The following is a 27,693-nucleotide window of genomic DNA, read 5'->3' as shown; positions in this document are numbered from 1 at the left end:
TTTATTTTTTAAACTAGAAAAATATATAATATTTTTTTTCCGGACTAAACAAACTTCATCCAAACCCAATTTTACAACTATAATTATTAAAATATATATATATAAAAAAAAAAAAAAAACAAACAAAAAAAAAACATATACTAAATTATCAAACACATGTTAGATTGAAGATAGATATAGAAATACTCTTAAATCTTGCTAAAACTCTTTTTTTATATATAAAAAAAGACACATTACCTCTTCATATTCTTTCAATCAATCAAATTCCACAATATTCACACTCCCATACCCCTAATTTTCCCCTCCAAAACCACCCCACCAACAATTACCAATCAAAACTCACAAAATTCTACGCGTTTCCCACAAAACGCTGTCGAATTTCCTTGTTTTGAAGCTCTCAACGTTGTTTTCTGGTTCAATTTCGAGGACTTGGACAGTGAATTATTACGGTTTTGTTGTTCGCCATAAGAGGAGGCTAAAGTTCGAGACTTTTTAAAGGGATTTTATTTTAAAACCGCAAAATTCGGTAACTTGATCGAATTTGAGTTTTTTTAGGGTTTAGTGGAATTTTGATGTACATTAGGGATTTGGATAGTAGTGATTAACCTATGAAAGTTTTGTTCTTTTTCTGTTTTGGTTTGGTTTTGTTGAATTTTTCTTTAATTTCTTGTTTATCAAGTTATAGGTGGCGTTTTTTTTGTGAATTACCGTTTTTTTTTTTTTTTTTTTTTAATTTAGCTGTAGTTCCTTGTTTATGAAGTTATTTTAGTTGGTGCTTGAAGCAAAAAGGTAATTAAGGAGATTGTGTGTGGAATTAAGTTTTATTTTTAATGTTTTATAGGGTTGCAGGAGCTAAATCTGTGAATTAGGGCTTCATATGTGTGGATTTGGCTTAAATCTGTTGTTTTTTTGAAGCAGGGGTAAGCATTTATGATCTCTGAAATTGTTTATGAAGTTATTTAGATGGTGCTTGAAGCAAAAAAGTAACTAAGGAGATTGTGCGTGTAATTATTTTTTTTAATTGTTTTATATGTTTACAGGAGGTAATTATGTGAATTAGGCCTATTTTTTATGTTGGTGAATTTGGCTTAAATGTGTTGTATTCTGAAGCAGGAGTAAGCTTTTATGATCTTTGAAGTGTGCTCCATAATTTGTTGATTGATAAATTTATTGTTTTAATTGTTTGTCAGGTCGGTTGTAACTTGCATTTGTGAAGAATTCGTTTGGTTTGTTAAGGTGGTTGAGTTTGTTTCCTGTGGTTAGAAGGTGGAAAGCAACAGGCTTGATTTTTTAGCTGTTGAAATGGATTACGAGCTTTCCGATAGTAGTGGTGAGTTAGTTTAAAGTGTTTATTGTTATTCGTAGTGTATTTTTTTTCTCTATAGCTTAATTCATAATTTGTAAGCTTACTGTTGATATGAGATTTGTTTGTGTTTGAGCTTCTAAAACAAGGTTTAAGGTTCAATATGGTTAGAAATGCATGAGGTTGTTCATTGTTGATGATAATCAGGTGTTTGCACTTTAAGGTTAAGAGGAAAATGTCTGGTTTTGAACTGATGTTTGAATTGAAAGTGTAAGAAATCACTAGGGATGGTTTACTCATTTGTTAGTATGTCAGTGTCTTGGGATATACAGGGAATGGAATTACTTCAGTAAGAGATGGCAGGCATAAACTTGCTGAAAAACTTTTCTTGACCCAGGATGTCAAGGGTGTTTTCATGGAAACTTACTACTCCAGGCATGGATGGGTGAGGTTGAGGTGGGTTCGAGTCTAAAACAATGCCAACAACAGAAAGGGGCAGCTGTCTGTATTTCTTGGAAGGAATCTCTGTAAACCGAACCATTAACCAGGTAGAAATAACTTGAAAGAAGAGTATAAGAGGATGGTTGGTCGTATTAACAGTTCCAGATAGAAGAAAAAAAACCTGAGAGCTGTCTGATATTTCTTGCTAGAAGCTTTCATGTGTGCAACTATGATGAAAGATTTGCTGTTACATTTTGCTGAAGCACATGCACTCATGCAGGCTGGATCTAGACAAATGGAATCACTCTTTTCTGGCTTTGAGTATATCAATGTTGAAGAGCTACTTTCAGTTTCGCATGGTTACTTGATTGGATCTTTGTAAATGTTTTTCTGTTTGGTCATTGCATCTTTTATATTTTGTTCTGTACATCGGTGTTTAGATGATAGAAATTGTTTCATTTTTCTTTACTGCAAAGAGTTAATGCATTGTGTTTTTTATGTCTAAAATTGCAGGAACTGATGATGACCTTCCACCAACACATCGAAATAGATTCCAAAGTGGGGTGCAAACTGCTGGAAATGGAAGATCTGCAGTTGTTGGTGGTGCTTCACAGCCAAGTTTGCATAGTGACATGGAAACTCAAATCCACAATATTGAACAAGAAGCATATACTTCAGTCTTGCGAGCCTTTAAAGCCCAGTCAGATGCCATTACTTGGGTATTATCTTTGTCCATTTCATGTACATTAGATTTATGTTCTATTATTGAATGTTAAACAAATTTTAGACTCTCTTCCTCTGATTGTTCTTCTCCAGGAAAAGGAAAGCCTAATTACAGAACTCAGAAAAGAACTAAGAGTTTCAGATGAGGAGCACAGGGAGCTCCTAGCTAGGGTTAATGCTGATGATATCATCCGGAGGATAAGGTTTAGTTTTTTCATTACATATCTGTTGAGCAGATTCTTAAATGATATAATGTCTTCCAGTCAGTTTTTCTAATATCTGTTGAGCTGATTCTTAAAAGATCCTATGATTTCAGGGAATGGAGAAAGGCAAATGGGATCCAACCTAGCATGCCAAGCACCACCCAGCCTTCTCACAACCCTATAGCTAGTCCTTCTGCTTCAGGATCACGCAAGAAACAGAAAACATCGCAGTCAGTCGCCTCATTGTCCATGGGTGCACCTTCTCCTGTATTGCATCCATCTATGCAACAATCTACATCAGCCCTGAGACATGGCCCTCCTCCTGGATCTGCGAACAAGAAGCCTAAATCAGTAAGTTGAATAAGTGAGCAAAAATGATGAGGATTTGTACTTCACAACTTTTTTTTATCCTCTACTTTTGGTTAATGAGGCTGTCTGCTGCATCCTCAACAAGTCCATGCAGCGATGTTCTACAGGTTTGTCTGGCAGGGCACAAGTTGCTAACCATGGCTCTTCAGGTGCCTTTGCAGCCAATGATTTAATTGGAAAGAAAGTTTGGACTCAATGGCCAGAGGATAACCACTTCTATGAAGCTGTTATAACTGACTACAATGCAGTTGAGGTACATTCTACACTTGATTATGTAATAATCTGCCTATCATTGGCCTTTTAACGTTTTCATTTTCCACATTTGACAGGGGAGGCATGCTTTGGTTTATGATATTAATACAGGGGATGAAACGTGGGAATGGGTCAATCTCAAAGAGGTAAGGTTTTGCTGTGTTCCTGGGAGCTGATAACTTGATATGTTTTATTTACATTTAGTTATCTTAATGCTGACCAGCAAATTGTTTGTGGTTGTAAAATACCGATATAATTTATCTCCCTTTTTTTCCTGGTTGTGAGGGTGTGAGAATTCTCTGTTCTGTATTGCATAATAGTTTGGGTTAAAGTGAGATTGATGCTTTGTCTTCTGAAAGATTTGAACGTTGATCCTGCTTGCATGTTCTCTTTTTGTAGTATATCCAAAGATTTCTCATCCCCACTGGTTCAACCACTGGAATATGAAGAATTGATTTGAAACGGAATTTTTCCATTGGATATGATTTTATTCTGCAGTATTGATAAGATCAAGCTAACCTTCTTTCTTTTTTTTCCCTTTTGTTTGTGTGTGTTGCGTGGTCGTGGATAATGTAAAGCTAAACAAGCCCTCCACTCCTTTGACCTCATTCTAGGCTAGTAGTAGTGTCAAGCGGTCAATTAGTGATGCATTCAACGTGACATGGAATGTTACTGATAGTGCTTGGTTTTTTTACCACTGTCTTCCCTTGTGTAGTTGCCATCAATTGTCTTCTTGTGTTCCCATCACTCTTTCTCTTGGAATCTGTCGTTTACAGAGTCAAATGAATTTCTAGTTTATTGTTGCTACTGATCTATATGTGTTCATGGCAGATACCTCCTGAAGATATTAGGTGGGAGGATGAGGAAACTGGGCTTTTCCGTAGAGGTGGCCGGCCTGGACCAGGCCGTGGGAATAAGAAATCAATTGCACGTGGTGGCGCTGTTGCTGCTGCAGGAAGAGGTAGAGGAACCATAAAAGGTCAATCCAAAAAAGATTTCTCTTTAACCAAGAATGGCGCTGCGAAGAAAGCTATGGGTGATATTGAGATACTTCACACAGATACTCTAATAAAGGAGGTAAGATGGATGTTGGAACTTGTTTCACATACATTAAATGAAAGGAACTTCTCTTCCCTAATTTAATGAATTTGAACAGGTAGAAAAAGTTTTTGGTGCCAGCCATCCTGATCCTTTGGAAATTGAGAAAGCAAAGAAAGTTCTAAGAGTAAGTACCAAACACCTCGAATTGTTCTACTATCTTCAGTTGTTGCATTTATATCTTCCCTTTCATGCAGGAACAAGAACAAGCCCTGGTCAAAGCAATTGCGAGGCTTGAAGATGCATCAGATGGTGAAAGCGGTAATAACTAATTGCACATAACATGTTTCTATCATAATCAATAAAGATTCCCTGCTATCTGTTGTATGATCTAATTATAGTTTTGGGTGTTCATATCAGCCTGTAATAGTTTTATACTGTTATTACTACAATTACTAGTATTTTTTTCATCAATCTAGTGGGATGCAAGTAAACATTTTATTGCTTGTTTTGATTTTTCAAGCATGATCAGCTATGACTTCATTTTCGTGTTAAGCATAGGTGAGGTTTTGATTGTTGAACAGCCAAATCATTTTGACACATGCAGCCGGTCCCATTCCTTAATTGTAGTGGATTCTTGAAAACAATCCATCATTGATGATAAAAAGAATAAAATGTTTCTTTTTCTTGGCATCAAAGCAGATGAGGGAGAACATCCGTTTCCCCATATTCAATCAAAGGACCAGAATCAGAATCGGGGATGGAGAAAACAGCCGTGTAATGAGATTGCTGGTGAAGGTCGAGGAATCAAAGGCTCAGGTGGCAACAAAATGGCAAGAAATGGTAGAATTGTTCCTAGTGATCATCATGATGAGAATTATGACATGTGACTATTAGGCTTATTAGCAACTAGTGGCCCTGACTTGTATTATATCTTGCTCTAATTTTATGACCAGCAAAGAGCATGACAATTCCTTGGCTAATTGTCTATTGGCTAGTGGAAGCAGTAGCTTTGATTCCAGTGTATGCTTTGTTTCATTGAATTATGAAATATTGATGTAAATTATTTTGACAGTAACATCTGAATATGTAAAAATGGCAGAAAAAATCTCTCTCTCTCTCTCGTCAATATTGCAATAGCAATGAGGTTAGAGGCCACTCTCACTCATTAGTTGACTCTGTAATCCATCATTCAAAACCTGCAAATTAAACAAAGATAATCGACATGCACAAGAAATACAGTTCAGGCAATCTAACCCAGCACACCTCACAAGCCACCATGGCATCTTATATTCCTATAAAGATGAGATAAATGTAAGGATAAGGTTCACCATCTGGTTATCAAACTCAGCACCTTCCATTTGGAAGTGGCTTGCTCCTTCAATTAGATGTGTTTCAACACGTCCTGCAGCAGAACTCAGCTTGTTCTGCAGCTGTTTAACACTGGTAAACCCATCCCGAGTTCCCATAACGAAAAGTTTTGGCTTTGGAGACTTCAGGATTCCCTTGTGGTGTCTTCCAAAAAGGATAGAGGCGAACATGCCAAAAGGGTACCCTATACTTACATAGCCGACGACTTCTTTAATCTCATCTACCGCAGAACCTGCAATCGGTGCGCCTGTACCAGGAGAAAACATAATCCGAAGATTAGTTAGTTTCACACAACGAAGTCAGTGGAATTTCATGTTGCAACAGCAGTTAAGTGGAATTTCATGTTGCTATACCAGTTAAACGTCGAGAATTTAGAATTAATGGAATCATAGTAAAGCAGCAGCATGAATTCATCACCATCATGCTAAACAATGACTAGGGTGCAGCACCACCCTAACAAACAATATTTCAGAGAAGATTTGCTATAATTAACAGCGCAAGACAAGTTGTAAAGCTCTACTGGCAGGGCGATCAAAACAAAACTGCATGGAGTATATAATGGGTTGATCAAAATTCAATCAAAGGCAACAGAAAAGAAAGCAATGTTCAGAAGGATCAACTTCATCAGCAACACAGATTAGGAAGGAATTTTCCATTGCCTAAAGCTTTCCCATTATATGGACACACCAATATTTCTAGATATCCAGCTCTTTCTTTTTCCCCATCACATGGAAATTACATGTGATGGTGGCCTGTGGCAGCCTAAATTATGGCAAAAAGGGTAAATCTGAACATAGAGGCGAAACGTTTAAGCCAAAAGCTTCTGTAAGAAAAATAATCTGATATTCAGAAATGTGACACCTAGAAGTGTCAGTGCTTTTCTTACAAAACTGTTCATCTTTACAATATTAACTCATCCTACCAACTAAAATCCGTCAAAACAAACAGAATACAAGAACCAGAAAAGTAGTTGAGATTAAGTCACAGAAAGCAGATCTTCAAATCCCAATTTATGGACAAATTGAACAAAGCATATGCTAGAGCTAGACTAGTTCTATCAAGAAGCAAAATCATCACCAAAATAGAAACTGATTACCATCAATAATCTCAAACTAAGTCCTCAATCCCATCAAACTTCCAAATTAGCATATTCAACCATGCTGCAAATTACATGTAAAAATTGATTTGAAACATCAAACCTTGACACTGTATGTCCAAATCAGGCCTTCCTTGGACATCAAGATCATGATGCACCTTCTCAGATATGCTGATGATAATAAACTGTTTTCTCTTTCGTTCATTTTTCTTTGTGATATGAAATTATGAATAACACCAAATCAGTAGAGTCTAACTAACAACTATCACAGATTCACATTGAGGAACCAGCACTCAGTTCACAGATCCAATGACTCACCATCCCCGTGAAGACCAATCAAATAAGCATTCTAAGTAGCACCCACGAAGCATAAAACTTTCCTCACCAAAAATCACAAATCACAGACAAAAAAAAGGAAGAAGCAAAAATCACATACCCGCAGAAGAACCCACCAACAAAATCCTATCAGAAGACAGATTCTCACAAACCCATTTGCAAACAGCAATGACATCCTTGATTTCAGCAAAACCAGTAAGAGAAGGCCTCCCAGTAGACTTACCGGCACCTCTCATATCAAAGGTCACGGTTTTATAACCTTTTCCAGCCAACCCAGCAGCAATTCCTTTTAAAAAAGCTTGACAACCACCCAATATTGAAAATGGATGTACAAGAACAACCACCAAGTTGTCTGTTATCTCGCCTTCTTCCATTGGCTTGAACAGCCTTGAATGAAGCTTGGCTCCATCACTTGTCTCTACTTTGGTGGACTCAACTGTATAGTTTGACATCTGAGGCACAAAGAGAGAGGAAATCAGAAATGGGGTGGCTTTGACGAATGAGAAAGAGCGAAAGATTGAGGCTTTTTTGTAACTTGGTTGGACAAGACAAGAGTTAAGAAACAGGAGTGATGAGATCAGGGGGTTATGACTTGCGAAATGGAAGTTATTTGTTAGGCAGGTTTTTGGGAGTGGGAGAAGAAAAACTAGCTAGAATTTGAGTGAAGTGATTGCACGTGGGAAAAAAAATTTATAATTATTTTTTTTTATCACAATTAAAGGTAAAAAAATAATTGAAAAATCAATTAAAGCAAGAAAAGTAAATAAAATAATTGAAAAAAATTTATAATTATTTTTTTTTATCACAATTAAAAGTAAAAAAATAATAACTTAAGAAATCAATTAAACTGATTATAATATTTAAAAAAATATTTAATTTGATTTAGTTTCAGTTTTATAAATATAAAACCAAAAAACATCAACCGAACTAAATCAATTTAATTAAAAAATATAAAATAATCAAATTAAAAAAATTAAATCAAACCGAAAATCAAGTCCATCATAAAATCCATTAGAAAATCCAAAAAAATACCTAAAAAATAATATAATTTTTTATTTTTTAATATAAATAATCGAACCAAACCGAAACTGATCGGTTGGAACCGGTTTCGGTTTTATTTTTTATATTTTATAAATTTTTAATTTGATTATTTTTATAAATAAAAACCAAATTGAATCGAAAATAATCACCACTAACCATAATAGAATCAAATGACATGAGTAAAACTTTTTGGAAATTGTTTTTATAATTATTTGTTTTACAACGGTAGATTATTTTAAATCAAATGAAATGAATAAATTTTTTTTGAAATGTTTTATATAATTTTTTTTTACCACAATAGGTCATTTTAAATCAATTGACATGAATAAAACTTTTTCCATAAATTAGTGTTTCAAAATAAATAAAAATAAAAATTAAAGAACATATTTTCTTGTATTTCTTGTTTTAAAAAAGAACATATCTATATTATTATCTTAAGACACTAATTAAACAAGTAAATTAAATTATTTTGAGTGTTTTCCATTATTAGACCAAACTTAAGGACTTAACTAAGCTGTCCAGAGAGTGAAATTTGTAGATTTTGAGAGACTGTCATGTGTGTTTAACATGTTAATTCTTTTAGTTGAGAAAAAAAACATTAGCACACCTGAAAGTAGTAGGTGTTAGGATCATTTGGCTTTGTCTAATCCTATGGATAAAGATACAAGTAAATCAGAATTTTGATATAAATTGGATAAATTTCATATCAAAATCCATAAAAATAATCTAAACATGAAATCATTTGCATTTAACTTTGTTAAGAAACTGAGAATATTTTATATAAGTTGTTAATCATTAAATCCAAAATATTTTAATATACTATCAAGATGAAGGTATCAAAGCTTTCAACATGCTTAAAATGAAAGAGGTACAAATTTGAAAACATAATTCACATGAAAATCATATGTACAATAAAAACAGGTTTCCATGACTGAAAACATTTTACTAATTTGAAACAATCTAGAGGGTGAAATTGGGAGTGAGGGGTGTACTCAATTGAAAACTTTGGTGCATAGATAAATGAAAAAAGTATCTAAATCATTGTCTCCCTCTCCACTAAAATTATTTTAATATTATGTAAATCAATTTTGATTAAGGGTATTTTAATATGTTAATATAGTTTATGAGTCATTATTAATTTATTTGGAGGTATTTTTATCCATTTAATATTTTATAAACAATAAAATAACTAAAATACCATCAGGAGTAAAAAAATATTAATTTGTATCAGGTAAGGGTATTTAAGTGTTTTTTTTATATATATGATAAAAATACACTTGCACCCTTTAATGCAAGACATTTAATTCATTGTTGTTAAAGGTATTTTAGTTTTTTAATAATAATAATAATAATAATTGTGATGATGATTATAGTATTGATTATTAAATAATAATAGTATTAATAGAATGTTGCTATTATTATGAATAATAATAATATTAGTAATAATTATGATAATAATAATAACAATAATTTTAATAATGATAGGCACAATGATAATGGTCATAGTAATAATTATAATGATTATAATAGTAGTCGTTAATAACCTCCCAAGCATTTTCAAGTTTATAGAGTGAGTGTCTCTCTTCTTGAAAGCATGCCATTTAGAAATTAGAATTTGAGATCATGATTCATTTGCATACTTCAAAGACAAGCCAAAAAAAAAAAAAACAAAAAGAAAACCTATAATTCATGTTTTCCCTAGACATGCTGTGTATATTCACTGGCTGGCTATACTACAAACATTCTATAACTTCAAAATACAATCCCACTTCCTCCCTTCTGTCTGATCTTCTCCACACAACCTCACCCCTTTTCTCTACTGACTATGCGAACGTCACTCTACACTGCCCAAACAAAAATCCAAAAATCTCCAAAATAATTTACATTATACAACCACCACCATCACCTCCTTGATCTCTTCTTCGCTCTTCCAGCACCCCCAACTCCGACCTCAGAATCATCGTCCTCTCTCCCTCTCTTCCCCGTCCCACCACCCGAATCCATTTGCTTTTTCGGTGGCCTTCCTCTTTTTATGTTTCGACTATCTTCTCCCGAACCTCTTCCTTTCGAACTCCTAGTTACCCTCTTTGTTATCCTATCTGCTTCCCTTCTTCTCCTCTTTTTATCCACCGTTTTACTATCTTTACTCTCATCCTCCGATGAGGAATCATCGTCGTCATTCTCCGTCACTTGACCTGGAGAATTTTGCTTCATTCTTTTCAAGAAGCTTGCTGCTCCTAGCTTCTTCCTGCCTGTGCTTTCTTTCCTATCTACCGTAATCTCCAACGCGTCATGTGAACTTAATTCATTACCACCATATTGATGCTTTATCTCTCCATTCTTATTGCTTGCTCTTGAGTTTCTACGCCCCGAGACTGACCTCTCTTTTGTTGTTTTCTTCTTTAAACCCTTCTCCTCGATCCTCACAATCGAGACTTCAAGCTTCTTTTCATTTGCCTTGGGTTTTTCTTCAATCTCTGCATCTTTTTTATCATCTTTTTTACCAGCACCTTCAGATATTGCTTTTATGGAACTGTGTTTGCTGCAGGCTACCATAGTAGAAGTAGATTTGTTCGGCTTTGAAAATGAAGCAGAATATTGTTCAGTTGCAGGTTTGACAGCCACAGGTTTCGGTTTCGGTTTCTGAAGCTTCTCCTTCATTTCCTTCAAAACTACAGCTCGAAGTTCATTCGCAGCAAGATTTTCTGGTGAGTTTTTTCTGAAGAAAACGATTGCATTGTTCAATAAAATCAGAAGATCCTTGAAGAATTTTTTGAAGCATTTGGAGTAGACCCCTTTATCAAGCCTAGATTGAATCATTTGGAGATCCATGTGCTGCCGAATCAACTTTTTGTACCTTTCAGATTCCTACAAAACAATATTATTGTTGTAAATAACATCAGATACTGATCAGAACGAATAAAAAAATCTAATTTTTATTTCAAAATTTCCTCCTGAACACGCAAGGTCACTAGCAATCACTATTGAGCCATTTGACACCAAACAAAAGATGTTGGCTATTCCAAAGAAGACATGGAATCAATTTTGCAGGAATATTGTAACTTTTATATCAGAATTATAGGAATTCAATTAATAATTCAGATTATTCTCAACTTTATTTTTAATTCCTCGGCCACAATCAAATTGAGTTTGACTAAAAAGCTCAGAATCTAAGCATAAGCTGTCTTCAACGAGGAAAGAAAATTCGCGTGGCATGTCAAAGATGGCAATCCACATCCTACCCGACCTAAAATAAATAAATAAATAACCTTAAAATTTAAGCTAATTATGTTGAATTTGAGTTATGAATACCCAAAAAACCCAATTATATTGGTTTGGGTATCAAAAATCTATAGCCCATTCGGGCTTGGGTCAAGTTTAAATAACTATTTTGAGCTTGAGGGCGGGAATAAATAATACAAAATCCATTCCATTGATATCATTGTCTTCCCTATTTCCTTCCTCTAAAAAACTAAAATACGTGGCTGGGGATTGCTTTGTTCGAAAAACAAGCCCAAATGCTATACAGAGCAGAGGGCCCAAAACCCATCCTGTCCCTTTTATTACCAAGCAACTGAGAACACGTGCGATGAGGTCATAAACCAAATAGCCGTCAAAAAGTCAAAATTCCAGACCGTACAAAGCAGGCTTTCATGTCCACCAACAGATCGGCAGTGATGGTAGTGGTGGTGGTCAAGCGCTCATTTATAAAACAAGATTGGAATGACTAAAATTTTATGACATACTTTTGGACTTTGGACGACCTGAAACTATCCCCTGCACTTGAGAATATTTCTCATCTCAGAATATATTTTCTAGGTACTGACTATAGCATATTCTATCCCCACAACTAGTAATTTCACACCTCTTGAAAATGTTCAAGATTAAGATTTACGTTTCGATAACAAGATTGATGGGCTGGAAATTACTTTCCGTACCATCCGATGGTACAAGTTTTTGAGCGAGGTTAGGTATCAAGGAAGATAGTTGGGGTCTTTTGAGGGTAAATCTTGCCCTCAAATCCCAGCAATACCCCCCCGTCTCGAAATGCACAAAAATATTGTTTAATTTATCTAATTATTTTATGTACCTATTTTCCACTAAAAACCCATCTTTGAATTATCATCCACACCAAAATATACTGTAAAAACTTTTTACATAAATAAAGATTATTTTCAATAATTCACTTTCATTCTCTAACCTCACACCAAGAGTCGCCTAAATCTTTACTACGGGTCGGAATGAAAAGAAGAAGAAGAGAGAAATAAAATAAAAAATGATAAAAGTAGGTTGATTGAGAAATATCATGGCATCCATAAAGTTTGCGAAGGGAACGAGTTCCATACGTGAAAAGTTGTTTGTCCCAGCAACAAAGAAGGTGATTGGCTAGCTGGCTCCTAGTTAGTCAAAAGGCATAGAAAGACGACAACAAACAAAATTACAAAACCGAAGATAAGAGAAAAAAGGCATCAAAATATTTCAAACCATGTAATTGTTTAACGTAAAATCTTAACGTTGAAGCATAGTTAATTTCTTGTTGATAGATTAAATTAGGTGGTAGACCGATTTGAAACCCCTTTTGTGGTTTCCAACTTGTAAGACTAGAACTAGATTCACACAAGTTTTGGACGAAAGAGAGACCAGACGAGCAAGAAATTAGAAGATGGCATTTCAAAACTTGTTATGATTTTCTAGAAAATTATCCTATTAAAAAAGAAAACGGAAATAATATGCAGTCTATTTCCCAATATCTAGCTCCTAAATCTTGCTTTGCAGGAAAATTCCCAAAAAAAAAAAAAAAAACTCAAATTCTTCTGTACATTAATACTTTAATTATGAATTTAAAACATTAGCGTGTAAATCATATCCAATCCTCAGCCACGAGAATCAATCATGTTTCAATAAAATATTTTGTTAGTCTAAAACAATAATATTAAACTCAATTTACCTTTGACTTGACAGGAATATTAACTTGGCGGGTCAACTTCTAATTTTGACCAAGTTTCAAAATAAATTGGATAAAAGTTAACTCGGTATTATCCAATTACCTTGATTAAAATCTAATTTGATTTAAAAAAAATTTCTAAAATATTATTTAATTTTTTAAAAAAAAAATCTTAAAATAATATCATTTAATTTACTTAGATTAATATCAATCTATAATTCAAAACCTTGAATATGATCATGATACAATTCAGTTCGGGCTTAATAAGTTAGGTATAAAGCTTTAAAAAGCCAAATGGATCAGTGACGGTGTGAGTCAACACGCAAATGTTATATTACTATTATTTTCTTTCCATTTATTAACAAGGCAAAGGGCAAAACATTATAAAAAACATGGCTTTCAATTCACTTGAGCCAGCTGTTGACCGAGCCAGCTGTGTTTAAATAAAGATGTTTTGAGTTGCTGTTACAAAATGCTTTTCAAAAACTTAATCTATCTCTGAAAAGATATTTAGAAATATAATAATAATTGTTTTTTGAAAAAAAAAAATATTTATTGTTTTTAAAATTTTATAAAATAATAATTGCACCTTGCTAAACACACCTTAAAACAACAAGCCAGCAACAACTGCAATTATCTTTAACTGTACGCCAAAAATCATTAACGTTATTTTCAAAACTTACTTTGGACCCCACCTAGACCAAGATGCATTGCATCCTCACCGTCCACCCAGATCTAAATATCTAAATATCTAATGTACGGCACCGCAAAAATGAATTTTTAGAAACAAGGATGCCCATGCATTGCAATATTAACCTCAACATCCTCCTCCATCATATTCTCCCCCACGATTTAAATTACCAAAACACCCTCACACGAGCATGGTCTGCCTACTATATAACCTCGACAGTCCAGTGCCAAGCTGTGATAGCAAATTTTCATTAAAACGTAATTAATGTTTTACCAAGTAGTGTTAACGCGAACCGTCATACCAACTAAAATAACAAAATTAAGCTGGATTCCAATTAAATTAAACTTTTATTAACTTAAATTTAATTACATTTTAATTAAATTTTCACATCGTGTGAATTAAACTCTTGAATCACATCGATAGAATTATTTATCCAGTTATTATAATTATCGTCGTGGAATAAATTGATACAAGATATAACATAAGTAGCATGATTTTAATTTTAAATTTTTATATCATATGATCATCTAAACTCTCATTAACTTAAATTTAAATAAATTTTCATATTGCGTCAATCAAATTCTTATATCATATGTTAGTACAAGGTATGACATAAGTAGCATGATTTTAATTTTAAGTGTTATATCATATGATTATGTGTTTTTTAATTTTACTTTTTATGTATTTTATATTTTAAAAAGGAGTAATTTATAAAGATTATAAGAATATTACCTGGCTTCGAAGCCGCTTTTCAAAGATTGAGCCGAGCTGATGAGAGCGAATAATCTCAAGAAGTTCAAGCCATGGTTCAGATTTGACGGCAGGCAACTTTTTCGTGGCGGGAGAAACCTCATCATCACCACCCTCTCTCTCCTCCTCTCCACTGCTACTCCCTTCTCCACTACCACGACGTCGTTTCTTCTTTTTCAGCGACAAACTCACTGAACTTTGCACGTCACTATTATTATTATTATTATTATTACTAATACTATTATTAATCTGTTTAATATCCTTCTCTTTCTCTTCCCGCTTGGACTCCCCTACTGACTCACCTAACTCGTTCGAGTCAGGACCGAGTACACCCACCCGACTCACACTCTCAATTTTCATTTCCTTTTTAGGTTTTTTATCGTCGTCATCTTCTAACTTACCGTTATATGACCATTCCCGCTCAGCTTCCGGGTCAGATCCTAACCGAGCCGGATCTGGATCATCCTTAATCGAATCCGGTTCAGGTTTTACCTCTGTATCCTCGTTTCGTTCTTTCTTCGCTTCCGCCTCAGCTTTCTGCGGCTGTTGACTCGTCGAATTGGATTCGTTGAACGATCGTTCATCACCATCACCACACTCCTCACCGGTCGCTGATTTCCCGGCGACAGTCTCCGGAGAAGGCTTCGGCAGATCTGGTGGCTTCTCCTTATCCTTCAAGCTCTTCTCTCTATCCTCTTCCAATCTCTTCACCTTCATTTCAAGCGACCTGTCAATCAAGACCGAATACAAAACTCGTTAGATCTCAAAACAAAGCTGCAACCGCATCTTTCAAAGACCAAACCGGTGTTGTTTACTGTTATTTACACGATAGATACGTCGCGCTGATGGACTTCACGACGAAGCTCATCGACGCGAAGTTTACGGAGCTCATCAACTAACAAAGAAGCGGTGTCGTTTTGTAGCTCCGTAGGGAAACCGAAACGTCGTTTGAGATCATCGAACTTGTCAATACAGTTTTGTGACGTGAGGGAGGACAGAGTGGAGGTTCTGTTAGATACTTCCATAACTATGGAGTCCCAACTATCTGTCCCATGCCGGTTCACGGCGCACGCTAGCAGTAACTCCTCTAACGTGCCCCATGGCGTTGACGGTTGCTGAAGTGGCTGTTGTTTAGCCATGAAGGAAGAGAAATGTCGACGAACGAGATGAAGAAAAACGTTTCATTTCATGGTGTTTAAGATTTATTTGAAATTAGGGTTTTTGTGCTCTGATTGATTTGATCTGTTATATATATGCAGTCTGATTGTTAATGGACGACGACGATGAATTTTTCTTCTCTGTTTCGATTTTGCTCTTGTTTTCGCGGTTTTGGGTTTGGCTATTTTCCATGGGCTTTTTAAAAAAAAGTTTCGAGTGATTGATGACACAAAAGCTTGCAATGGAATTGGATTTTGGGGTTGGTGAAATGAGAGTTTAGTCCCTGTAGATGTAATAATGTTACACTTTGGATCCTATAGGTTATCCTTGTACGGTTGTAGTTTAAACTTTAAACTCATGTTATTAGCCTGATCTTGCCCGACAGGTCAATCATGCGACCCGTTAATCTAGGACTAGGCTTAGACTAGGTTTTATATTCAACCCGGTAGTCGTTGAGTGGATAAACCTCTATTTGGAACCTACTACTCAAAATTAGTTTAATTTTTTTAAAATATAAACATGTCATTTAAACTTTTTTTAATAATTTTTTTTAAAATAATATTATTTATATTCATTTAATTCTTAATTTGAATTATGAGCTTAGTTGATTTAATAAATACGATTTAAATAAATAGTGTTTATCGAATTTTAGTTAAATCCAGTAAAATTAATGGTTTATTGATCTAAGATTTAGATTAAATCAGGTATTAAATTAATCTAAATAAATATTTATTTTACAAGTTAATCTATAAAAATCTAATTTGATTTTTAAATTTTCTTAAAACAATTTAATTTTAAAAAAATAACAACCGGAAGTTCAGGATTAATGACTGTGGTTTTTTAAATTTCATGATGTTACCCCTTATGTGTTACCTTAAAAAAAAAAAAAAAAAAGCAAGTATTTTTTCAAGTTTGCCAAATTTCACTAGAGCGGGAAAGGAAACCTTCATATCGAAAATTCCTCTCACAGATGAAACACAGCTATTACTTCTGCAACTAACAAAAACACTCTCAAGAATCTTGCTCTGGGATTTCTTTTTTTTGTTTTTTCCTTAAGACTCTTGAATCAGAATTCTTGGAAGCTGTTTTTTATTTTTTTTTGAAGATTATGAGTAGAACTGTGAAGAGAGAGGCAGGGAGTACTAGCAATGGAAACCCAGGTGACTTGAACCAAGAACCCAGGGAAGTGAGGCGCGAACGAGCGACTCGGAGCCGAGGCAAGTCAGGAGTGGAAGAACCGAATCAGCAAATGGACCGGCGAGTCCTCCGGTCCATGTATCGTACCTTACAGAATAGAATCAAGGGTATTGATTATTTCTTGGTTTCAAATTGTTCAATTATTTTATTTATTTGTAATTATTTATTTATTTAATTTTTGGTTGCAGATAAGAGAGATGATTTGACGAGACACGATTTGGATAGGTTTAATACTATGATTAAGGAAGTTGAAGACTTGCATAAATTTGGTAAATTTGAATTTTTTTATTCTCTACAGAAGTTATTTTTATTTTTGAAATTAATAATCAAGAGAAAATGTGATTTTGTTTAATTATTCTTGTAATTATGCAAAGAATGTTAAGATTTATGGATTTTCGTGTGAACCCACGTTGGGAATTCAGTGCAGAAGCCAAGAGAGCAAGTTGCAGATGCAGAGGCGTTATTAGGGTTAGCTAACTCATTGGTGTCTTCTGTTAAGTCACAGTCAAATGAGGGTATTACACCTGCAGATTTTGTGTCCCGTTTGATTAAAGAGTTTGGACAGCAAGCTAGGCGTCTAGACAATGATGAGGATGCTCCGGTTTCAATCAAGTGGAAAGATCTTGGCCTTCTTGTTTCTCCTATTTTTCGGAGGTGCACGGGGGTTAGTACGATGTGAGTCTTCGTTTCGTACCCTCTTATACCATTATTAGTCTGAGAAACGCTAGTGAAATTCGATCACTACTGGTGCGTAGAAATGTAGCTAACGTGGTGTCTTGATCATATGTGTATTATATACATGTTGCACTGCATGTACATATGAGCATTGACAGTTGTAATAATCTGAACTGTCATTAGTGATTATCTTTCGGTGTTTATGTTTTCTTGATGATGTTTTGTTCAGGTTGGGACCAATGAATACGGAGTTGAAACAAAGAAAGGCAGCTGTTCATCGAAAGCGTACAAGGCCAACTGAAAAGGCTCGGCCTGAAGAGGTGATACTCCTTTTTTTCTCATCTTTAATGTTGATTTTGATTGCAAGATTGAGTGATTGCAAGATTTTGATTACAAGGCCAACTGAAAAGGCTCGGCCTGGTTGGGGGGGTGTTGTTATGCTAGTTGCAGAGTGTGGGCACGGGGAAAGCAAATCCTGTTTCTATTTGCAGTGTCAATTGTGATTTATAAGTTTCTCGTATTTGAATAGATGCAAGGTGTGTGTTAGTGTGTTCCAAAGTTCAATGATCCATAACTAGCTGTGATATGTAGTGTGTTCCAAAGTTCAATGATCCTAAAAGTTTCTCGTATTTGCTAGACTATAACTATGACGTGCACAATTGATTTTCCCATGATTTTCTTGCAAGAATGAGCACTGATACAAATTAGTGGTCATGTGAACTAGGTTGATGATGCTGGAGGAGAAAAGAAGACAGATACTGATAAGAATATGAAAATAATCTTTGATATCTTAAAGGAGAAGAAAAGTGTAAGACTTGAAAATTTGATCTTGAACAGAAGGTCTTTTGCAGAGACTGTGGAGAATTTATTTGCACTCTCATTCTTAGTGAAAGATGGCAGGGTTAAAATTGTTGTGGATGAAAGTGGATGCCATTTTGTTTGTAAGTGTGTTTCTTCAGAGTAAATTCAGATTTTATCTTCATTTTATTTGTACTTTTTATATATTTTTACTGTTGGCCTGACTCTTTTTGTCACTTATTTCTTCAGCACCTAGGAATGCTCCAGCTCCTAGTTCTGTTATGTCAGGGGAGGTTGCTTACAGACATTTCGTGTTCAGATTTGACTTTAGAGATTGGAAGGTAAGGAATAGGAATTTGATTTTTTGTGCCAACAAAGATGTCTAACTTCTGTTTTGGAAATAATCGATTTGCAGCTGATGAAGGGTGTGGTGCCGGAAGGCGAGGAGCTTATGCCACATAGGGAAAGTTCTGGTGCTTCTCAGGTGGAGCCAGATGCTAACAACACTCAAGGAACACGATCTAGGACACCCATCAGGAAATTCTCGAGGAACCGTGGCCTGGTTGTCCAAGAAGATTCAGTTGTCGTGGAAGACTCTCCCGTTATTGATGATGATGTAGATGCAAGAGCCACTGGCCTCATGAGGTGTAGGCGTAAGCTTGCTTGAATGAGAGGCTTGCTTAATGATTGCAAGTTATGGTAGCAGCTTCTATTTTGGGTTGCATAATGTGTGTGTGTGTGTATACAAGTAAAACCTTGCGTATTTAGGCTACTAAGTAACAATTTGCAGTGCCGGCTGCAGTTTCAGGCTGATGCTGTCTTTTCGCTTTCCTTCTGGGAAACTAATCTTCAAGTTACAAGCAACTTCTTTAGGGTTCCATGCAAGGATGATTTGTCAAACTAGCCCACTAACCTCAGTAGTCACTATGCATATTCGTCATGAAAGACCAATCTAAGTTCTTAGGGACATTTTGTACTTGGTGCATTACTGTTATCTTTTCAAATCAGTTACTGATTTTTGGTAGGTTATTATTATGCCTTGCCTCTTGAATTGGTAGATAATGTTAGCTAACACAACGGTGCCACACCATGGCTAAGTTTCAAGGGAAAGAGTCATACAGTAATACTAGCAAAGTGTTATCGAACGTTCATAAGCAACTGATTCACATACCGTGAGTCAATTGGTAGATAATGTTAGCTTGCAGCATGAGCTGAAAGGATTATTTACATGGTGATAGCGATGGAAAAACAAAACGAGAAGGGAATTGCAAACAAAAGAAGGGATCTAATTAGCCCATACACAGACAACCTCAAAGTTGTTACAATCTGTGCAAGCAGCAATCACTACAGGAAATAAAAGTTGAACATTGCAAACATTGACTGAAACTATCATTGTCCCTCTAAAAACAAATTCTCATGAAAAAATTGGGGCCGCTGGGGATGCCAATGAAGGGGTGGATGAGAATAAGAAGGCAGCACTATGTAATCAAAGTTTCACTTGGTGGATCAACCTGCCTGTAGTTTAACCCTGGTGACTGTCTTTTGGAATGTCAAGGTCTTTGAATACCGGACTGTCAACTCCGACACCCATTGTGTTGAGGCCATTGTCAACATACATAACAGTACCAGTGACTGCAGAAGCCAAAGGTGATGCTAAGAAGGCAGCAGCATTGCCCACCTCATCTGTTCGATCAGTTTTGTAAACTTATTAATGACCATCGGTTGAAGAAAATGAAGTAATAAAATCTAGTGGTAGGGAACTACTCAAGATCACCTGCAGAGAGCTCTTTTTGCAAGGGTGCATTGGCTAATGAATATTCAATCATAGTATCAATAAATCCAATTGCTTTTGCAGCACGGCTTCTTAGTGGACCTGTGGGTCAAGAAAGTTGAGGCAATAGCAACAAAGGAGATGCTTGTAAAAGGTACTCAAATCTGCTGATATCAAATAAATCCATATTCCAAGTGTAGTGTACTTTAGTACCAACTTAAAACCGCACTAATCCAGAAATGGGACACTGAAATGCTAAAGCAATTGTGTTATGTATAGCAGAGACTCAACTTGCCACTGAATAATATCTGAAGTGTTACATATAGCAGAGACTCGAAAGTTTTTAAAGCATCTAGTTATAGCTATTGTGTACTGATAAAGAGCAGCCTATCTAGTTATAGCTACTGTGCACAAACAAAGAGCTACCTATCTAGAGAACTAAGTTGAGAACGAAAATAAAAAATACATCAGAATTTATATTCCAATCAACTAGGGTTAGTGAACAAGATGGCCCCAAATTATATTCTCTGGATATGTTTACATCTTGATTAAAACTAGTTGATGGAGGTAAGACCATGGGCAGCGGTACAACATCCAATTGATCAAAGATAAACAACAGGCATTGGGTTCAACAGGATTGTTAAATTCCGTTGAAAAAGATAAGAAATTGATAGAAAATTGAGGGGTGAGTTACCAGCAGATATTGTGTTGACCCTGATTCTGTTTTTCCTTCCTGCTTCGAATGCAAGCACCTGTATAAGAATAAATAAGTCAAGAAAATCCATGTTGCTTTGTATATTCATACATCAAGAGCAGAGGTAGAAAGGAAACGAATACTTACTCGTGTGTCACTTTCAAGTGCAGCTTTGGCAGAACTCATGCCTCCACCATATCTGCATACAAGAAAATTTGAAACTATCAGCTATGAAAACTGGTAATTGTGCGACTCCAGAAGATGAAAACATCAAGACAAACATACCCTGGTATGATCCTCTCTGAAGCAATGTATGTGAGAGAAATAGATGAACCACCTGCATCAACATAAATCTGTTTAGATCATGTTTGCATGTCTAAAGAAATTAGAGATGTAACTGAAAATGCTGCGAGATTGTACAAGAAAGAAGCCATACCCGGATTCATAATTGGAAGGAAATGCTTGAGTAAAGAAACATACGAGTAACTGGATGCAGATATAGCTGCAAGATATCCTTTTCTTGATGTTTCCAAAAGGGGTTTGCTGACCTATTAAGATGCTCATTGTTATGTAGAAAATATAAAAATTCATACAAGGTTCAATATGACAATTTCTTTTACCTCTGGTCCATTGGCAAGCGAGTGCACAAGGATGTCAATACTGCCAAAATCCTGTTTGACAGATTCAGCAACTTCCTGAAAAAAAATGACCATATAGAAGGTCATTGGATACATAAATCTGTAGCCCACTATAAAAGTTGAAATTCTCTAAGATGATGGAGAAACCACATGCTAAACATGTCACGTGTGAAAATTTAAAAAACAATAAGGTTGTCTGGAATCCTTTACAAGACAACGAAACATCCAAACAACGTATATTCAAGGGTAGAAAACTAAACAACAAGATATCAAAATCTTTCAGTCTAAGAATAACTAAAATATGATCTACAAGTTTGAATTTTTGGGGTAAAGCAACACAAGGTAAACAATTTAAATCATGGAATACAAGGTTAATGGGGGGGGGGGGGCTCTTGAAAGATTTCAACATGATAAACAGGGGAACTACAAATTTATGGGCCCATACCTGAACAGTCCATTTACTGGATCCAGCATAACGTTTATTTGTTTTCACCTGCAAGAAATAACATAAAAGCTTGTTATGTCAAAAGATGTTAGACTGATTTCATGTATTGCACATAGACTATATTCTTCTTGTCCATTACATCTTCAGGTACATCCTCAGGGTTGTCAAACACTGCATCAAGGGGGTATACTTTGGTGATATCCATCAAAGAACCATCTGGCAACCTGAAGAAACGGATAATTGTTAGTAGATTCCCTTTATAAATCTCACAATAGAGCATAAATTAGATAACCTCTAGCATCTTACACGCGAGATTCATCAAATTTCCCCCGTCTCAGGCTTGTTTCAAAAATGTTCAAAGCCTGCAAAAGAAGCTTCCAAGTCACTAACAGAATACTTCTACATGGAATAGAAAATTTAAGCAAACAAGAAAAAAGATATTGTAAAGAAGAATGGTAATTGATCTACTAACAGGCACCCATGTTCCGACAAGAATTTCAGCACCTGAAGCAGCAAGAGATTTTGCTATTGCCCAACCATACCCATTGTCATCAGCAACACCAGCAATAAATGCCCGCTTACCTAAACATTGCTTTTAGATTAGATGATCACGGATTTGCAGAGTACTAAGTGTATTCAAAAGATGGAAGAAAATGGCCTTTTTAGTAGCATGCAAACCTAAATATAGGCAATTCAAGGAGAATCTCAGATGGTCAACTTCATTGCCAAAAGAGGTTTGGCAAGAAGATGACTGATTTAAAATAGACGGTGATTCCATCATTTATAGAGGGGGAAAAAATGTTTTCTAGATTCTGCTTCCATAAATGCTAAGAGCATATGCAGGCAAAGAGTTGAGCATCCTAGCCAACAAATAGAGAAACAAGAGAAAAGCAAACGTACCTCTCAAATCAATTGGCAATCCAGACACTAGCTTACTGTCACTAGATTCAGACATTGCCTTTGTCACAGCCTTATTCAATTTAACTGAAGATGACATGAAAGTCCTTTGGAAAGGCTGGATAGACGATATATGAGAACCACTCGCAAGCTTAGCCCATGATGCCCCTTTAGAACTGGCTCCAAGAATAGCAGCACCTACCTTGACCACTCTGTGGGAACAGGAAATGCAGGGCCTTGCAGTTGCCATTTGAAGGCCAGAAGCCGCAGTTGCCGCCATTCTTGATAAATTAAACTTCTTAGAAGAAAATTGAGACCTGCGGAATATATAAAGATCATTCACCATGCTTCACCACATGAAATCCATCTCTATAATATCATCTCAAAATCCTGCCAAGACTAAGCACTCCAAAGGTAGAAATCCATTTTCAACATTCTATGTCACAAAAATTTGGCATTTGCATGCTATGCTTTCATGAAAATCACTATTTTCTTCATAAGCAATTAAAAAAAAAAACTTGCTACTCTCCATTCTTGTGACTTCTTGTCATCTTAAAAAATTCTCACTCCTATGATGAACAAAAAAACCACCTCTGTGAATCCAAGGAAAGAAAATAAAATTGAATAGCAAATCAAAATACTTGACTGGAACCAAGCTAATGGAGCCACAACATAAAGAACTGCACCAAGAAAACTAACATTATGAGCTAAACAGAAAAACTACAAGCTAAAATGTGTACTCAGTCAAGATCTAAAAAGAACATATCTTTAATTAACTTCAATCATTCACAAACACCAACCAACATAAAAACAAGCAATTCAACTTCAAAATCCACCAAACCATCAACCCCAACTAGCTCAAATCTCATATTCTAATTACAAATCCAACCCAAATTAGAGAAAAACCAATAGATTAGGCATTACAACACGCACAAACAGAGAGAAAGTAAGTGAGGGTCAATGTGTAAGCTACCTTTGGAAAATGTAGACAGCCAATGTGAAAAATTAGCTTAAAAAAGAGATGGGTTTTCTTCTAAAAAGCTAATAAAGAAGAAATTTTTGCATTTGGTGAGAGTTGCGAAGGAAATGTAGAGCCTTTTACAAAGAAGAAAAGGGTTTTGTGGGTTTTTTCGACAAGATCGAGGCTACTAGATTGATTGAAAGCTGACTCTTCTGTTCTGTTCTGTTTGTTTAGTTGCTGTTTCTTTTCTGATTATTTAGCCTGGTGGCTAAAAATCAAGCTTGGTCCTTATATTTTGTTGCATTTGATCAGATCAAATTCTGTACTTTGGATTAGATTAGGTTTTAATTTCCATTTGATCTGATTTTGAGTCTATTTATCTGATTTCGTTACTTGTTTACCATCCAGGTGAATTCCATGTGGTATGATGTAGGTCATGTTTGTTTCCCGGAAAGTAGTTTTCGGAAAACCATTTTTCAAACTTTCCTGTGTTTGTTTGTCATTAGAAAAGTTGGTCAACGGAAAACACTTTCTGGTCAACGGAAAATATTTTCCAGTCAATTTCAGTCAAAAAAAAATTTGACTTGGTTTTCAGAAAAGTATTTTCCCTTTAGCTATGTTTGTTTTCCGGAAAGTGGTTTTCGGGAAATCACTTTCCAAACTTTCTTGTGTTTGTTTGCCAGTAGGAAAGTTGGACAATGGAAAACACTTTCCAGTAAAAGAAAAATTTGGCTTGGTTTTCAGGAAAGTGTTTTCCTGAAAAATTTAGGGGGAAAACACTTTCCGGAAGTTGTGAAAAATTTAGAAATGTCATTATTTGTTGATTATATTAAATTTAATCCTCAAACTTTTGATTGGTATATATATTTTGTTTTGAATATTTATTTTTCAATTTCATCTCTTAAAATTTTATTTTTATATTAACTTTGGTCCTTATTTTTATAATTGCTATTTGTTTTTTCCTTATCATATTTTTATTGAAATTTTTTATCTATCAAATTTGGTCCTCATTTTTTGATTGTTACTTATTTTATTTGAAATAATTTATGAAATCTTGATTATTATTATTTTAATTTCTTCATCTTTCATCTTTTTAAAAATTTTTTAGATTTGATCTCTATTATTTTGATTATTATTTATTTTATTTGAGATAATTTATGAAATTATATATTTTTTTTCAATTTCATTCTCATTCAACTTTTTAATTTGTAAGATTTGTTCCTCATTATTTTAATAAGCCATGTATGAATATAGGATATAATAAAAAAAATTCATCATTATAAATACTTTTTAGATTTCATTTTTTTTATTGTAAGTGATTAAATATTTTATATATTAGATAAACTTGAAAAAAATAATAATTCATTAATAAATTATTTTCCAGTTCATTTTCCATAACACAACCAAACACTGGAAAGTGTTTTCCAGTTCATTTTTCATAACACTGTCAAATATCGGAAAATACTTTTTCGGAATTCACTTTCTAGGAATTCACTTTTCCCGGAATTCACTTTCCAAAAGGAAACCACTTTCCTGCAAACAAACGGAGCCGTAATTGGAAAGAGGATTTGAGATTGCATTTAATTGAAAGTCGAGGGGCAGATTTGAATTAATTTAAAATTTAGAATCTGGTTTGATCAAATACATGAAGTAGAGGGATTATATGTGATATTTAGCAGTGATTTAATTAGAAGATGGGAAGCTCAGTGTGACGTTTGGCCTTGTAACATATTGATTTAAAATTGGGTGGCTATATGCATGGTTACAAGAACGGTCGACCTTTTCAATGATTTAAAATTATATTATTATAATAAATAAATAAATAAAAACCTTTTTTTTCACCCATTCGAATCCAGATTAAGCTAGGATTAATAAATAAATCATCCAGTTAATTTATCAGACCAAATCTTATAACTAAAGTTATAGTTCCTTGTTAAGAGTTTGAAACTTATACTATGAAATAAAAGTTATTCAATTACTATAAATTATAAAACCAATTACCTAAAAATTGCAATTATTGTTTTAGTGTAATTTAAACCAATAGTATTAATCTCTTACAATAAATTTACCTGACAAATGAAAAGGTTCATTGTTAAAATTAGTCATTGATACATACATGAAACCTGGATAACTAATTGGCCTAGGTTTGACAAATTTATCCAAAAAAAAAGTTGGGATGAGTTCTTTATATAGTTTTGAAATATGACTCGGTTCGGTCTGACGGGTCTACCTAGAATATGACTGATCCAGGACTAAAACCAGATCGGGTTTAAGAAAAAATAGAGAAAGGCAAAAACTGGGGTGACCCGATGTGTTATCTCAACAAGACTCAGTTGCAACCCGTTAACTTTTATTTGTTTCTTTTTTTATTACTAAAATGAAGTTATTTTGATTTTTTTTAAAATGAAAAAATGACCCGGTCAAAATCTGGAATTCAGATCTTGAACTGGACCGGGTTTAAAAACTATGACTCTTGGTTAAGGAACAATTCAATGTTGAGTTAAGCCCAAACCCAATAAAATAATTTTTCCAATAAGCCCAAAAGATAATAGCCCATCCATCTATCCATGGACTTGATGTTTCTTTTTTTCTTTTTTCTTTTTTTCTTATCTGGCATTAGGATAGTTTACGGTTAACAGGAAACGAATTATAAAGCATTGCGAGCATAGATATTCCTCTCACAGCTTAATTTGATAACTCGTTGATTTCGTTCATTCAGAACATGATTTATATTGAGTTTTAAAATAAATTAGATAAAAATTAACTGAACAATCAACTCATTATTTGATCAAAACTTAATCTAACTTCTTATTTTTTTTAAATAATATTATTTAAAAATGATCAAACTAATTTATGTTAATTTGTCTAGCTTATAACTTGAATTCTGATTTGGGCTGGATTTCATAACTCTAATGGTGAGTATGATGAGGAGCAAAAGGCTGCTTTTTTGAAGAAGATGGGAGAAGGGTGTCACTTGCCTGATTGATCCATGAGGAATAGACAACTTGAGTAGTGCACCCTTTTTGCTTTTCATGATAGATTGGCTAAACTAAGAAAAAATAAAAAAGAAATAGCATTGAAATCTATTTTTATTGACCAACTCGAATTGGCTCTTAAAATTTATAATTGCCTAAAAAAGTCCAATATACATACATTGTGGGACCTTTTGAAGAACAATCAAGAAGACCTTATAAAAATTAAATATTTTCGCATAGAAGATATAAAACATATATTTGGCATTCTAAAAATAGAAAAAGCATTTCACAATTAATTTACCAAAGAATAAATTTTAAATCCAATAGACCTATATATATTTATTATTATTATTAACTTGGGTGTCCGGGTCAGCTTGTGCATACCTCAATTAATTATACAGGTTTTAAAATTAACAACCATGTAAGCCTCTAATGCCCATGAGATTTATGGGACTCGAACTAGTAATATTTAGGGAGCAAACTAAGAACCTAACTAGTTGAGCTACACCCCTCAAGATTCTGATATCTCCATTTTAATTAGGCTAGTCAGTGTTTGAGAACCCTAAAAATTTGAATTTTATTTTTTAAAATTAATTTTTTAATAGTTTTGATGCGCTGATATTAAAAATAATTTTTTTTAAAAAATAATAATATATATAAATATTATTTTAATATATTTTCAAATAAAAAATTAATTGAATCACCAGCCATCTAACATTTCCAAACTCTGTTTGGTAGTCTGCTTTACAGATTTTGAGGGTATTATATGCCCATACCTTTTAGAGATTACAATGATTATTTTTCTTATTTTATTGTACATAATTGTGTTTCAAAAAGGCAAATGAAACCTATAGACATATATACAGTGAACTCATTGGGATGCCACATGCAATATGATCAGTGTATTATCTATTGGTGGGCAATA

General features: G+C 34.4%; 5 protein-coding genes across 10 annotated transcripts; 2 read left to right on the top strand and 3 right to left on the bottom strand.

The window, feature by feature from the left end:
• Positions 1 to 161: 161 nt before the first annotated feature.
• On the top strand, positions 162 to 5,409 carry LOC118031956 (protein EMSY-LIKE 3). 6 transcript variants are annotated; one of them, XM_035036498.2, is made up of 12 exons: positions 162 to 526; positions 842 to 920; positions 1,191 to 1,330; positions 2,258 to 2,463; positions 2,561 to 2,670; positions 2,784 to 3,021; positions 3,134 to 3,292; positions 3,369 to 3,437; positions 4,123 to 4,368; positions 4,448 to 4,516; positions 4,587 to 4,650; positions 5,029 to 5,409. In XM_035036498.2, the coding sequence occupies exons 3-12, from the start codon at positions 1,303 to 1,305 to the stop codon at positions 5,217 to 5,219; spliced, it is 1,380 nt and encodes a 459-aa protein (XP_034892389.1). In that variant the 5' UTR covers positions 162 to 526; positions 842 to 920; positions 1,191 to 1,302; the 3' UTR covers positions 5,220 to 5,409. The 6 variants fall into 6 exon arrangements, with proteins under 6 accessions (XP_034892389.1, XP_034892385.1, XP_034892386.1 ...); XM_035036494.2 differs by having other exon boundaries at positions 163 to 526; positions 3,125 to 3,292; XM_073407633.1 differs by adding an exon at positions 1,701 to 1,851 and having other exon boundaries at positions 164 to 526; positions 842 to 1,330; positions 3,125 to 3,292.
• A 68-nt stretch (positions 5,410 to 5,477) lies between these two features.
• On the bottom strand, positions 5,478 to 7,756 carry LOC118031958 (uncharacterized). Its single transcript, XM_035036507.2, has 2 exons — positions 7,233 to 7,756; positions 5,478 to 5,947 (listed from the first exon to the last, which is right to left on the bottom strand). Exons 1-2 carry the CDS (start codon positions 7,582 to 7,584, stop codon positions 5,625 to 5,627), a joined length of 675 nt encoding a protein of 224 aa, XP_034892398.1. The 5' UTR covers positions 7,585 to 7,756; the 3' UTR covers positions 5,478 to 5,624.
• Positions 7,757 to 9,756: 2,000 nt separating this feature from the next.
• On the bottom strand, positions 9,757 to 15,934 carry LOC118031966 (uncharacterized). Its single transcript, XM_035036515.2, has 3 exons — positions 15,385 to 15,934; positions 14,542 to 15,286; positions 9,757 to 11,041 (listed from the first exon to the last, which is right to left on the bottom strand). The coding sequence occupies exons 1-3, from the start codon at positions 15,696 to 15,698 to the stop codon at positions 10,076 to 10,078; spliced, it is 2,025 nt and encodes a 674-aa protein (XP_034892406.1). The 5' UTR covers positions 15,699 to 15,934; the 3' UTR covers positions 9,757 to 10,075.
• Positions 15,935 to 16,584: 650 nt separating this feature from the next.
• On the top strand, positions 16,585 to 19,422 carry LOC118031995 (non-structural maintenance of chromosomes element 4 homolog A). The gene is made up of 7 exons (XM_035036557.2): positions 16,585 to 17,021; positions 17,103 to 17,183; positions 17,337 to 17,589; positions 17,819 to 17,909; positions 18,314 to 18,530; positions 18,637 to 18,728; positions 18,803 to 19,422. Exons 1-7 carry the CDS (start codon positions 16,826 to 16,828, stop codon positions 19,052 to 19,054), a joined length of 1,182 nt encoding a protein of 393 aa, XP_034892448.1. The 5' UTR covers positions 16,585 to 16,825; the 3' UTR covers positions 19,055 to 19,422.
• Positions 19,423 to 19,652: 230 nt separating this feature from the next.
• LOC118031973 (enoyl-[acyl-carrier-protein] reductase [NADH], chloroplastic) lies at positions 19,653 to 24,083 on the bottom strand. The gene is made up of 13 exons (XM_035036520.2): positions 23,806 to 24,083; positions 22,836 to 23,149; positions 22,408 to 22,517; positions 22,242 to 22,297; positions 22,075 to 22,159; positions 21,936 to 21,983; positions 21,473 to 21,547; positions 21,289 to 21,400; positions 21,138 to 21,189; positions 21,000 to 21,051; positions 20,853 to 20,910; positions 20,162 to 20,260; positions 19,653 to 20,070 (listed from the first exon to the last, which is right to left on the bottom strand). Exons 2-13 carry the CDS (start codon positions 23,110 to 23,112, stop codon positions 19,910 to 19,912), a joined length of 1,185 nt encoding a protein of 394 aa, XP_034892411.1. The 5' UTR covers positions 23,113 to 23,149; positions 23,806 to 24,083; the 3' UTR covers positions 19,653 to 19,909.
• Positions 24,084 to 27,693: the final 3,610 nt, after the last annotated feature.

This window comes from Populus alba, chromosome 2 (assembly GCF_005239225.2).
Source record: "Populus alba chromosome 2, ASM523922v2, whole genome shotgun sequence".
NCBI lineage: Eukaryota > Viridiplantae > Streptophyta > Magnoliopsida > Malpighiales > Salicaceae > Populus > Populus alba.
Note: the sequence above shows the minus strand (reverse complement) of the source record. Positions and strands in the feature narration are given on the sequence as shown.